This window comes from Phymastichus coffea, unplaced genomic scaffold, assembly GCF_024137745.1.
Source record: "Phymastichus coffea isolate CEN01 unplaced genomic scaffold, Cenicafe_Pcof_1.1 PCOF00036, whole genome shotgun sequence".
NCBI classification, from domain to species: Eukaryota; Metazoa; Arthropoda; class Insecta; order Hymenoptera; family Eulophidae; genus Phymastichus; species Phymastichus coffea.
In genome coordinates, this window is record NW_026706847.1 from 3,397,418 (window position 1) to 3,409,305 (window position 11,888).

The window sequence follows — 11,888 nt, forward strand, 5'->3', positions numbered from 1 at the left end:
AGATAATCAAAATCTAAAGTTTCAATAGAGCCCAATGTGTAAGAAGCACTACGACCGAATAAAATTGAAACTCTAAGATCTTTGTTTTGGTTAAATAGTAGAAAATGCTATCATAGATCAGATTAGCAACTGTCGATTTGCTGATCAAAAGCCAATTTTGCTAATTGTGATAGCAATTTTCGAATACGAGAGTCGCTTGGTAAATTCCTTTGATTGAACTGCCATCGGATATCAGAACATCAAATTAGGCGACAGATCAGTATATTTAGCTACTTGTAATTTGACGATGTATCGAAATAAGTATTGGGCAATGGTCTTTTACGACTCATAGTATGTGTAAGAGAATCTAAAGAAGCTAAGATAGTATTGACATCAGTACCTTAGAATACTACTGCATGAAATATGATAAGCTCATTAGCTTTATTACTCATTATTTCATTAAGTAGTATAAATTTTGTACGAAAAACAAAGAAAAATTACCGAGCATCAGAAGTGATTTCATATTAAAAATGTATGCACAAGCCCTTTTGGTTGCACTTCGTAATGGTGTCATTCCAGTAAAATCTTCCACAATGTTTAGACTGGCATTTGTAAATACTAAAACACACACAAACACACATGTATGTATAATTTTTATAGAATTATGATAATTCACCTAGTTGTGAATTTTTGTATAATAAAAAGCTTTCTTCGGTCCAATTCCGAGTATTAACGTAAGCGTTCAAGTGTTTCAGCATTATCCGAATCAAATACATTCTTCCAAAATCAAATAACTACTTAACGTAGTGAAGATTATTTGTTAACTTGAAACACATCAATGGATACTCGCCTTGTGACAAATGTTTCTGCAATGTTTTTATCTTTTAACAATCATTTTTGCAAACAGTAATGCATTTTTTGCATAATGATTCAGGAGAAAACAGGAGAGGACCGATTGATAACTAGTATCTTCTACATATAACTTACATCGTTTTTGCCTTTAATGAAATTAGAAAATAAATTTCAAGTTTCATTTTATAAAAGTAACGAAATAGCTGCAATCTCCAGCTAATTTATTTGGATCTGATTTCATACCTGCACGTACCTGTACCGCTATCGTTTTTCTGGAAAAAACTAGGAAAAAATGTAGGCAACATTCATGTAAAAAGAATTTTGCGCGATCGCTCCTAAAAACATTTCTTGTTCAGTCTTTCAATCTATTTATTTCTCTTTTTACTAAGCGCAAAACATGTTCGAAATCAGATAGAGGACAAGTATTCAAAAATACCAATCATGGATGAAGCAATTGTTTATTTGTAAATGATAAATATGTCATTATGATTCTACGGTATAAATGCTGTAAAATCAATGATTAGACAATGCAAAAAAAAGGAACACACGCCCGAATCTGTCAAATCGACGAGTCGCCGTATGTATATATATATGTATGTTTATATATCAATTCCACCTCTATAAATTTATTAAGATCACAGACTTGGTCAGGACAAGAAACAGAGCTGCTCGTACAAACGGAAAATTTTATTCGTTTATCATTTTTTTTCTTTTTTATTGATTCATTCGTCGTTCATTTATTTCATCACTTTTTCGTATACAAATTCGCGTACATAATTAAAAACAGTCGAGCTTTGCGTGTTGGTCACTTTTCTAACTATGTTGTTCTAATGAAAAATATATATCATTTTGTTTGTGTTGGTCTAGTATTACACATCAGTCTAGCACGAGATAAATATATAGAAAGAGAAAGAGAGAGAGAGAGAGAGGGAGAGAGAAAAAATCACAAAGCAAATATACCTGGCAATCGGATGCCGAGTTTTAGTTGCGAAAATCGGGATAAGAGTGCAGAGAGCGTATGCGTGTGCGTGGGAACGCGCGCATGGGGAACACGAAAGAGAGCAGCTGGGAGAAGAATTAGCGCTTGGGTCTTGGCTTGGGCTTGTTGTGCTGCATGGTCTCGCACTTGGGTACGTGGCGCTCGGCAGCCCCTTGATTGAATTTGCGCGAGCAGTGAGGACACTGCACGTAGTCGCTGGTGTCGGACGGCGGCGGCGGTGGCAAGTCGCTCAGCTTACCGCCGGCCGCTACGTGGGCCTGCATCTGCTTCGCCGAGCGTATCGCGTTTATGAAGTCCTCGTGCTTGCGGCGCCAGTTGGATTTTTGCGGCTCCGCTTTGCTCACCACTGCTACCGCTACCTTGCCCTGCAATCCCATAGTCGCGGGCATTGAACAAACGATCGCCGTTTGAAAGCGCGCGATCACCGACGACAGTCTCCAAATTCGTTTGCGCGGCTTGCTTACGTTAGGATTCGAGTCGGGGTCACGCCAAAGATACCACTTGTACTAATTTACGCGTGGGAACCTCGTCAGATATTGAAAGCCGAACGTCCATCTTGACGACTTTACCGCGCGATTCGTTGCACGAGCATAATCCGCTTTGACGGAAAAAAAGATCTAAATGCTTCGCCGGTACATGCTATTTCGGTAGACGTCGTAATTGCGATCCTTCGGGTCGGCTATTCAAATATTTTCCAGCCAAATCCTCCGTCGTTCATCGAGTCGCGAAACAAAACTGTAGCTCCGAAATCAGCGTTGGGAGTCATAATTGTCAGCCGCGAAATCCCTAAAGGGACTCGCGAATGCATTCGCGGCGCTCTCGGCAGAAAAGGAAGGGACATTATTGAATTTTAATTCGCGCTAGCTAGCGAGAGTAGGTTGCTATTCGTCGTTCGTTTTCTTTCTCTGTCGTTAATGGCGAGTGTCGAGCTTTACCTGCTTTTTGTTGGGCTTTTGTACGAAAGACTCGAGCTCGGTGCCTTTCACTCGATGACCCACGGCGTCGAACTGCTTTCGCTTCTTTTGTGCGGTTTTGGCACAGATCTGCTCGTGCTTGGCTACGCGCTCCGGCTGGAAGCGTCGAGCGCAGATCTTGCAGGTGATCAGCGAATCGCTGCGACGAGGAAAGAAAGCGTCATCGCTTTGATCACCAAGAGGACTTACGCGCCGAGCTGCGCCACGGCAAGGAGGCACATGGGTGCGGAGCCAAGCCGAGCTCGACGCCGTCGGAGCAGCGGGGGGAAAAAACAAATCATTAAAAGCGCGACATTACTCGGCGTTGGCGCTGCCATTGGACGGTGCAGTTGTCCTGATCGCCGGCGTCGGGGCCTTCGTCTTAGCGGTAGCGACGGTGCCACGGCTTCCTTGGCTACGGGTCGCACCCACACTCGAAGTCGACGATGATGTCCTCGGCGCTGGTGTTATCGGCACTCGTGATGCAATCGGCAGCTTCTTAACAGTTTTCAAAACCATGGCGATGAGTTATTTTTTTTTTTTTTGTTGGCAGGATTGGTTGTAAAGACACTCGTTAATTTTTGCGTATTTCTATAGTTTTCTTTTGCGCGTGTGCGCGCGTGTATGCACGCGCGCGTGTATTCGTGAATGCGGCGCTTTGGTCGCTTTTTGTTTCGCTCCGAGATACGCTTTTCTTTTTTCTTTCGGGGTTATATTTACCTCGTCGCTCTGCAGCGAATCCAAGGGGATACTGGATTTTCGCTGAGTGGCCGGATGATCGGCGGTTTCGGTAGGAACAGTGCTGGCCACGTCACCGTTGGAACCAGCGAAACGACCGAGAAGTTTCATACTGGTTGCCTTCACCACCGATCCACTTCTCGGCTGCAAAAGAGCATAAGCAAATTCGTCATTGAATTGAATTGATCGGACAAGCGGCAATCCGCGTGCGGTCATACCTCGGTGTGTTCAGGGCTTTTGGACGATGGATAAGGCGGCACGTTCTTCACGAGCGACGCAGTGTCGGTCGCCCTGGCCAGTGGGTCCGACTTTTTCGAGCTCGTCACCGGCGCCTCGGCCTTCGTCACACTGCCAACATAGCAATCGAATTTAGCGCTTACCTCCGGCGAACTCGGGCGATCGGATCGCCGCGAGCTGCAACCCGACGCATCGTCATTCTCGTGGCTCTTCTTCGACTGCGACATAATCTTCTTCTTGCACGCCGGCAGATTGGTGATCACGGGAACCCTCGCTAGCTCGATCGAATCCCTCGCCTGGAGAATCTTCTTGCCGTTCGCCTTGGCATCCCGGCCGTACTTCGGTGGCTTCGCAGTCCGGATGGTCCAAGCGCTGGTGCTACGCTCGAAGCCTCTCAGGATTCGACGAGCGCCGGTGTCCGACGAAGCGGAGCCTCTGCGACAAGCTCGCCGAGACGACGATTGTTTGCCGTCGGCTGCCGGTTCGTCGTCGATGGCGTCGAAGTGACGAAGCACCGACTCGACGGAATTGTGCCTCGAAACTCGCTGGCGTTGATAGAGCAGCTCGAACATCATGCGCTTCTGCTCGAAGGACGCGCGCCGAACGCAATTGACGTCTTCGGCCGAGAGCTTTGACGTCGGGCAGACTCGCGAGTGGTCCCGCTGCTGCTCCGCGGCTCGGTTCGCGACGGCAGTCTGTTGGTAGTCGCTCGGACTCTCGGCGTCGGCGTCGGCGTCGGCGTCGTCTCGGGCTTGCTCGCTCTCGACTTGCTTGGCAAACGCCTCGTTGCTCTCGGCTGCCTTTAGCGCTTCGACGAAGTTGGCGTTGAGCAGGTCGAGGGGCTCGTGCGACTTGGACTCCGCGGGTTCGACGCCCCTCGTCATCTCCAGCAGTTTGTTCTCGATCGATTTGGCTACCGGTATGAACCTGGGTGTGGTCGCCGCTCCTGCAGCCGCCGTCCCTGCAGCCGCCGACCCCGCCACCGCCGCCGACGGCTTGACGAGTATCGTCTGATTTTCGATCTTGGTCACGATGCTCTTTACGCGGCCCATCTTGCTCTTGCTCCTCATCTGCTGCAGCTTGCTGTGCTTCCTGATGATCTCGCATATGAGCGAGGTCGATTTCAAGGTGTTCCACGGCGGTGGGAAGCATCGCTCGCTGATTTCGCAGCAGCGCTCGTCCGGCGGCTGCGCACTCTTCTTGCGAATCGGCTTAGCCGCGCTCTCCTTCGGCTTGCGCGCCACCAGCGAGCTCTTGCGTCGCATGACCAAGCGGCTGCGATTCGTCGGAGCTTTGCACACCTTCAGGCTCGCGCTCTGAGTAGTCTTCATCAGCGTCGACGCCCTGAACCAGACCTTCCGGTTAGTCGCTTGGCTTTACTTCGGCTCGCACGACAATCGCTACACAGTATATCGGCCTACTTGTTATTGTTATTGATGATTCGAATCTGCCTGGATCAATCTGCGCCGAATGCTTTGTACACACGCGTTAATTGCTGCGATGATGATTTCGTTTTTAAGCACACATGAGAATGACGATGCGCACACGCGCACGCACGCGTACACATACACAGAGCTAGTTTTGTTTGCGGCGATGGATTAATTGGGTCACTTGTTACACATTGGCTATTGAACATAGGCAATTATTTACAAGCTCGCTGGCGCGCGCGCGAACGACCGACGAGTTTTTGACACACGCACGCAGCGCTCGTCACTCACCTGGGAATCGTCGTCTTCTTGGCGGCGCCGATCGCCGGGTTGCCGCTGCTCTTGGCATTTTTCAGCGAGGATTTGCGCGAGCCGACGTCGCGCTGCGTCGCGTCCTCGGGGAATTCGCCGTCGACGTCGACGTCGACGGCGGCGGCGGCGGCGGCGCCGCTCAACTGGCGACGTCGCCTCTCGATGTCACCCGGCTGAAATTTCGCCAGTATGCGGTTGCGCTGCAGTGCCTCGTTATCGATCACTTCGTCGATGTTTATCTGCTCGTCGGGTTTCACAGGGACAATTAAAAGAGGAAAGAGATAACGCTCGAAATGCCAAAGGTTTGCGATAGTTTTCGAGCGTCGGTTGCGAAGAGCACATATTTTTACGCGTAAAGCACGGGGAACTGACGCGACGATGCGCATGAATATTAATGATGGAATCGATTTGATTTGACATTTGTCTGCCATTGGACAATGTAGCGCTCCGCCTATTTTCATTGAATTTTCATTGGGAATGAAAGGACGCGTTCCACGGTGTCAGTATAGACGTAAATAGGCGATTTGCGTAAGCGGCACAATTCAAGCGTCGTTTTCTGGCTACGAGCTCGCGTCGTCCGAGGAGTTTCATCGGCGCGAGTAACGAAAAGTCACTGGAGCTAGGTACCGAACATCGAGTAGAGCCCTCGGGGGCATTGCAACTTCGACAAACGTTTCGTCACCGTTTCCGCAGAAGCAGGAAAAAAAAACACGGGAGAAACGCAAGAAAGGAAGAATAAAAATAATGAGTGACTACGCCGAGAGCTTGCTGCCTAGGCCAGTCGTACGAGCAGCGCAGGCATTTCGAAATTCCGGTTGGAAACACGCAGGCGGGCGTTGTAGCAGTTTACGGCGGAGCTGGAAACTACCTCGTAGTGATAACCGTTGTTGGTTGCGTGTCCGTTGACCTGCCTAATCGATTCGCCGCGGGACGAGTTCTCCTGCTGTCGGCCAAAGTTCTGCGGCACGCTGACGCCCCGGCCGCCGCCGTTGCTGTTCACGTCGGCCTTTATCACGCGCCTCGCCGTCGTCGACGCGACGATCGAATTTAACTTTCGGTTCGCCATGCTATTGTTATTGCTGTTGTTGTTGTTGTTGTTGTTGTTGCTGCTGCTGCTGCTGCTGCTGATGCTGCCGCTGCCGCTGTTGCTGCTGCCACCACCGCCACCGGTCGTGGGTTTAGCGTGGCTCGTTTTGCTGATCGCCGAGTTTTTCTTACTGCTTCTCAGAGGCTCCAATGGATAGCTCTTGTCGATGCCTTTCACGCCGTTCTGCTGTCGTCTGTCGTCGGCGAACGACTGTTTCACCTGCAACTCGGAAGGAATCAGTCGTGCGTCGGGGCTCGCAATGAGCGATCTCTGCCTGCTCTCGGAGACTGAACAAATAGCCGCGGCGCTCCTTCGTCTAACTTTGGGCGTTTGGAAGAGTGGAGAGAGAGAGAGAATGCGAAAAGTTAGGAAAAAAATAAAAAGTCGGGAGCACCTTCGCACGTAGCACTGGAAATAACTTGGGCCGCGTGGAGTCGGGCCGAAAGGACAACGGGCACGGAAAATACGATCGCCGTAATAATATCGGCAGCGTCGAAGCTGCGAACAGAACGAGACTCACTTTGGCTGGATTGGCGGCGACACTGTGATCGGAGCCATTGGAACCGGCGCTGCCTCTCTGCGCGACCTGATGCGCGCGTTGCTGCTGCTGGTCGTAAAGCCGCAGCAGCTTCTGCTCCTTCTCCTGCAGCTGCCTCTTCTGGAACCGCGCCTGCAACGCCATCAATCGCGTGCTCTCGTCATTGGCGCCTCGGCTCGGCTTGGCGGCCGCCTCGCGCGACATATTCGGGATTCACCCGACAACTGCGCCGCGCCGATGCATGCACCTGCCGCGGCGCGGCCGGCCTACACGCCGTATCATCGATTTTCAGCCGCGGCTCGCTGTTTAACCTACATACGCGCGCAACCCGTTGCGCTCGCAGGCTCGCCGACGACGACGCCGCCGCCGCCGCCGCCGCCGCCACCGCGAGGTTACTAAACTCTCTCTCTCGCTCGCGCGTACCTTCGCACAGCGACGACACCAAGATTTTTTTCTATTTATTTGGCTGTATCTCTGGAAGAAAATTGAACGGCCTCGGCGTCCATTCGCAAGCGTACAGCGCGCGACATTGATTCGCCCGCGTGATTCGCGTGTCGAGCGTGGCGGGCGATCATTAATTGACGCTCCACTTGTTTGCGCAAGGAAGTGCTTTCGAGCTGTGCGCGAGACGCCGCTTCGTTTCCGCGCGCACGCCTCTCGAGGAGAGTAATAATCTGTTTGATCGCGGCGCGATATATTCCCCCTCTCCCCGTTTTCTCTCTTTCTCTTGGCTTCTTTTTTTTTTTCTTATTCCTTTTTCCAGGAACACAAAAGTGGAGTGAGGCTGGCTGTGGCGGCTATCGAGAGCGCGAGCGCGTGATTTACGGCCAATCCCAAAGTGGATATCGGCGGTCAGATAGGCCGCGAAGGCTCGCGGCGCTCGCGCAATTAATCCCCCTCGCCCAGCATACGTTACGTCTTGTCGGCGAGCGCGCGCGGAATTAATCGTTCGGCTTGCGAAATTGCGCGAGAGGCGCGCGTCGACGAAAAGCGAAGTCGACGAGGCTCGCGTGGGAGGACATGCCAGGCCGCGGTGATGCGACGGAGAAAATCGACTTTTCGGCGCGCGAGTCGGTTTCTTTGTTTCTTCGCGTGTCCACTGAATCATTTATGCTCCAAGGTCAACTGCCAAAGATGGCCATGTGTGTCACTACCGCGATGCGAGGCTTTTTTCCTCGCTTCTTACGCTTGTTTTCTTTCTCGCTTTGGTGCATTTCATCGCAGACGGGTTTATTGTTTGGTTGGTCGTTTCGCTCGCTGCACGGGAGAACGTTTGTTAAAATTGCAACTGGATCGCCTTTGTTGGTAATTGATTTTGGACTAGCGATCGTCCAGCAATGACAAAATCACGCCGTTAATAGAATAACATGCGGATAATCGAGAACTAGTTTAAATGCGCAAAGCTCTCTGCCAAAAACAAAAAACAAAGAAGGTTCGTTATGGCAAAATTTGAACGAATTCTTTGGTAACGTATAAGTAGGTATTACAGTAAAATTCTATTTATGTCCGATTCCATTGTTATCTAAAAATATACTATAATGAGTTTCAATGCTATGAGTAAAGCTCCAATGTAGAAATAAATTTTATACCTTTCCTAGATAAATTACAGCACTCCAATTTCAAACAATTCAAAGATACAGTATGTCATGAAGTAAGTTAATTTATAGAGAACATTACACAAATTAGCGCAAGAAAAAATGAAAGTCACCATTTTTTACTTATACAACACGAAGGTTTGTTTGACGCGTGGGAAGTCCTTTAATACGAAGAAAGATGCAGTCAGATGAATAGAAACAAATATATGAATCATTATTCTCATTGGAAACGCAATGATTCACAATTTCGTGCGTATCTAAATAAAGACCTAATAACAGACAATTAAGGCAGCTTACAGTATAGATATTCGCAGCTGAGAATCTAATAGAGCGTGACACGCATACACGGCAGGCTAATTAGGTCGTCGCAATGTACGCACACGATAGAGAGAGAGAGAGAGAGAGAGAGAGAGAGAGTACATACAAATGGTATTTACCAGCATCTCAATACTATTGGGCACCTTGGCCGCGGCGTATCGCTCGACCCATGCCTTCTCGTGAAAGGACACGCCGCTGCCTCGAGCAGGAGGTCGCTCGAAACGAGGTCGCGTCACCATTGCGTCGCCCAATTCGCCCAGCTCTTACCAAATATCACGCTGCCGGCTCTTATCATCGCGGAGTGACGTCTAGCGGGCGGCAGCCTTGCTTCCGCCAACGTTTTGCGCGCCGCAGAGGTCACAGTCAAGGCCGGCGCGGACACGTGTTTAACTCGCCAATCAATCGACCGGCCGTGCTCTTTCGATTTTTACGCGCGGTAGAACAGAAGACGACACCGCGCGAGCCGCGCAATTTCCGAGGCGACGTCAACGAGGAAAATTCACGGGAGCATCGGCGCCAGCTGTGCCGCTGCAACTGCGCCAGCCCCCGCTGCCGCGAAACCGATCGCTCGCGGGCTTTCGTTTTTCTCGGGCCACGCATGCGCTCGCCCAAATGCCCAGGGGCTGCGCGATTGCACCTACCTACGTAACACCTGCGGAACCAAGTATCTACGCTACCTTTCAGCCCGGCGTTTCACTTGTTACCCTCGCTCTTTCCGTTTGTTTTTCCTGTGTACACAACCGGCGACGATTCGAGAATATCATCTATCGACCGGTCTAACGGGCGCCGAATCGATAATTTCGTCCAACGCGTGTGCATCGTTCCTCTCTTTTTTTATGTGTTTGCTCGTTCAACTTATTTTAATCATTTGGATTTCGAGGCTCGAGAATTGCGCCCGCGACGGTGTAATACCTTCGAAAGTTTGTTCGTGTCCTTACGCGCGATTAAAGATTGATCCTCGACCCTGCAGTATAACGAAATTCCATTACGTCCGCAACAATCGCTCGAAAATACGGGTAAATTGTCGAGGCGCGTTCGAAGCCAGAGCCTACTCGATCGAGCGCGCGCATCGCTCCAGTTTCCAAAAAAATTGTCTATCAGCCGAAAAAACAAGGAGAGAAAAAGGAGCACGCTTCGATCTACATAAAATCGAGGCCAATCTAATTGCGAGTGACGACCGCGAAGGAAAAAAGAACGCAAGTCGATCCATCATTGAAGTTACGTAACGCGTACGGGATCGATCGATCGAGCGCACATAAATCTTATGCAAGTTGGGCGTACGCGCAAGAGATGTCCGCTCATCTGCGTGGGCTCACCGCGCGCGCGTCCTTGTCAATGACTCTCGTATGTGTGCGCTGAGCCGTTGTTAACGAGGCGGCGGCGGCGGCGGCGGCGGCACGCGCGTCTTAAATAATTGAGGCGCGGATCGGATGGAGCCGACGCGCATCCGGGTCGTATCGTCGTGCACGCGGACAGCCGCGAAAAGAGGAGCGAGCCAGGCGCATCTCGCGGCGCCGATTAATCTCGCGAGGCGAGGAAAGAAAGCCGAGGCGCGCACGGGCGGAAGCGACGCCGCCGGTCGCGCTTGGCAGGCCATGCGAGCACGGCGCTCGCTACGTGCTCTTCCTTTCCTTTCTCGTCGGCACGCGGATCTTACCTGGAGCAGTTGGAGGCGCGACGACGTCTGCGGCGCCGCTGCCATTGCGTTCACGGGCTGGTCTTCGCTCTCTACCTGCCGTGCGGGTGCTTGCGGGCAAACGCTTCCTGAAAACAGAACAGACGCGCTCGATCATGCTCGGCGGCTTTTGCCAATCGGGGCTCGGGTCCCGCGCTGTTTTGGAAAGCTAATCCATGCAGATACGCGAACGTCGGTATTGGGTTTTCAGTCTCGATCGGCCGTCCCGACGAACGGTACGGGATTGAAAATTAATTCGACAACTTTGACGATTTGCCGCCGGACAATCCGACGATGAACGCTCGTGGCAGCGAATTCGTTCCTGCGCCGCTCGCCGAGATTTCAATCGCAAAGGAGAGACAAATTGTTTTGCTGTGGCGCGACGCGAGGCTGGAATGCCCACGCGCGTTCGCCTAATTAATGTTTATGGCCGGGTGAAAAGTCAGTTTTAATCAAAACACATTGCGGCACTTGTGTCTTGCTCGTCGCGCGTATCAGCGACCGACCAGACGTTCTCGCGAGAACTGCGAATGAGTCACGTTAGTGTCGTGACGCAAGCAGCATTTCGCTCGCTCGCACTCTTTCTCTCTCTCTCTCTCTCTCTCCCTTTGCTACCGTAAAGAAACGTTTACCATACTCACGAGACTGACTAAGTAGAGAAGATCGTCAAACGAACATTGCAAAAACCGCACAGACCAGTCTTTCGCCGCTGAGGACCGGCGTTGTACTGACTCAATCTGGCTCTTTCTCGCTGTCTCGTTCTTGTTCCCCTGCTTCTCTCTCTCTCTCTCTCTCTCTCTCTCTCTCTCTCTCTCTCTCTCTCTCTCGCCGTCGTCTTGCCCGAGAAGAGCTATATTATACAGCGCTGTTGTTATTGCTGCCGTGAGGGGAGAGGATCGTTGGCGCCTACGCGCGCTTTCTTTCGCTCGTCGCCGACTGGAAAATATGTCGCGTCGTAATACTTGCGCCGCGCGGTCGCCCCGTCCGACCCATTTGCCCAAACGCAACGGCCGAACAATCGGTCGTTAAATTATGCCGCACGTGCGCCCACGCGTTTCGGTCGAAAACGCTTGGGACTACCGCGTCGATATTCGCGCGAACGTCGAGGCGCGCAAAGCAACGAGTCGATTTTGAAGGTTCAGCCCGAGCTGGACGCACGCGAATTGCAGCTTGCGCC

The 11,888-nt window shown here is 51.1% G+C and overlaps 1 protein-coding gene across 4 annotated transcripts; it reads right to left on the reverse strand.

Annotated features, from left to right (window-relative positions):
• Nucleotides 1–1,258: 1,258 nt before the first annotated feature.
• On the reverse strand, nucleotides 1,259–11,495 carry LOC131663432 (AF4/FMR2 family member lilli). 4 transcript variants are annotated; one of them, XM_058933837.1, is made up of 10 exons: nucleotides 11,353–11,495; nucleotides 10,694–10,800; nucleotides 7,106–7,255; nucleotides 6,367–6,804; nucleotides 5,478–5,737; nucleotides 3,741–5,103; nucleotides 3,505–3,666; nucleotides 3,104–3,282; nucleotides 2,767–2,944; nucleotides 1,261–2,196 (listed from the first exon to the last, which is right to left on the reverse strand). In XM_058933837.1, exons 2-10 carry the CDS (start codon nucleotides 10,736–10,738, stop codon nucleotides 1,909–1,911), a joined length of 3,063 nt encoding a protein of 1,020 aa, XP_058789820.1. In that variant the 5' UTR covers nucleotides 10,739–10,800; nucleotides 11,353–11,495; the 3' UTR covers nucleotides 1,261–1,908. The 4 variants fall into 4 exon arrangements, with proteins under 4 accessions (XP_058789818.1, XP_058789819.1, XP_058789820.1 ...); XM_058933835.1 differs by lacking the exons at nucleotides 10,694–10,800; nucleotides 11,353–11,495 and adding an exon at nucleotides 9,156–9,561 and having other exon boundaries at nucleotides 1,259–2,196; nucleotides 3,104–3,279; XM_058933836.1 differs by lacking the exons at nucleotides 10,694–10,800; nucleotides 11,353–11,495 and adding an exon at nucleotides 9,156–9,561 and having other exon boundaries at nucleotides 1,260–2,196; nucleotides 5,478–5,671.
• Between the last annotated feature and the right edge of the window lie 393 nt (nucleotides 11,496–11,888).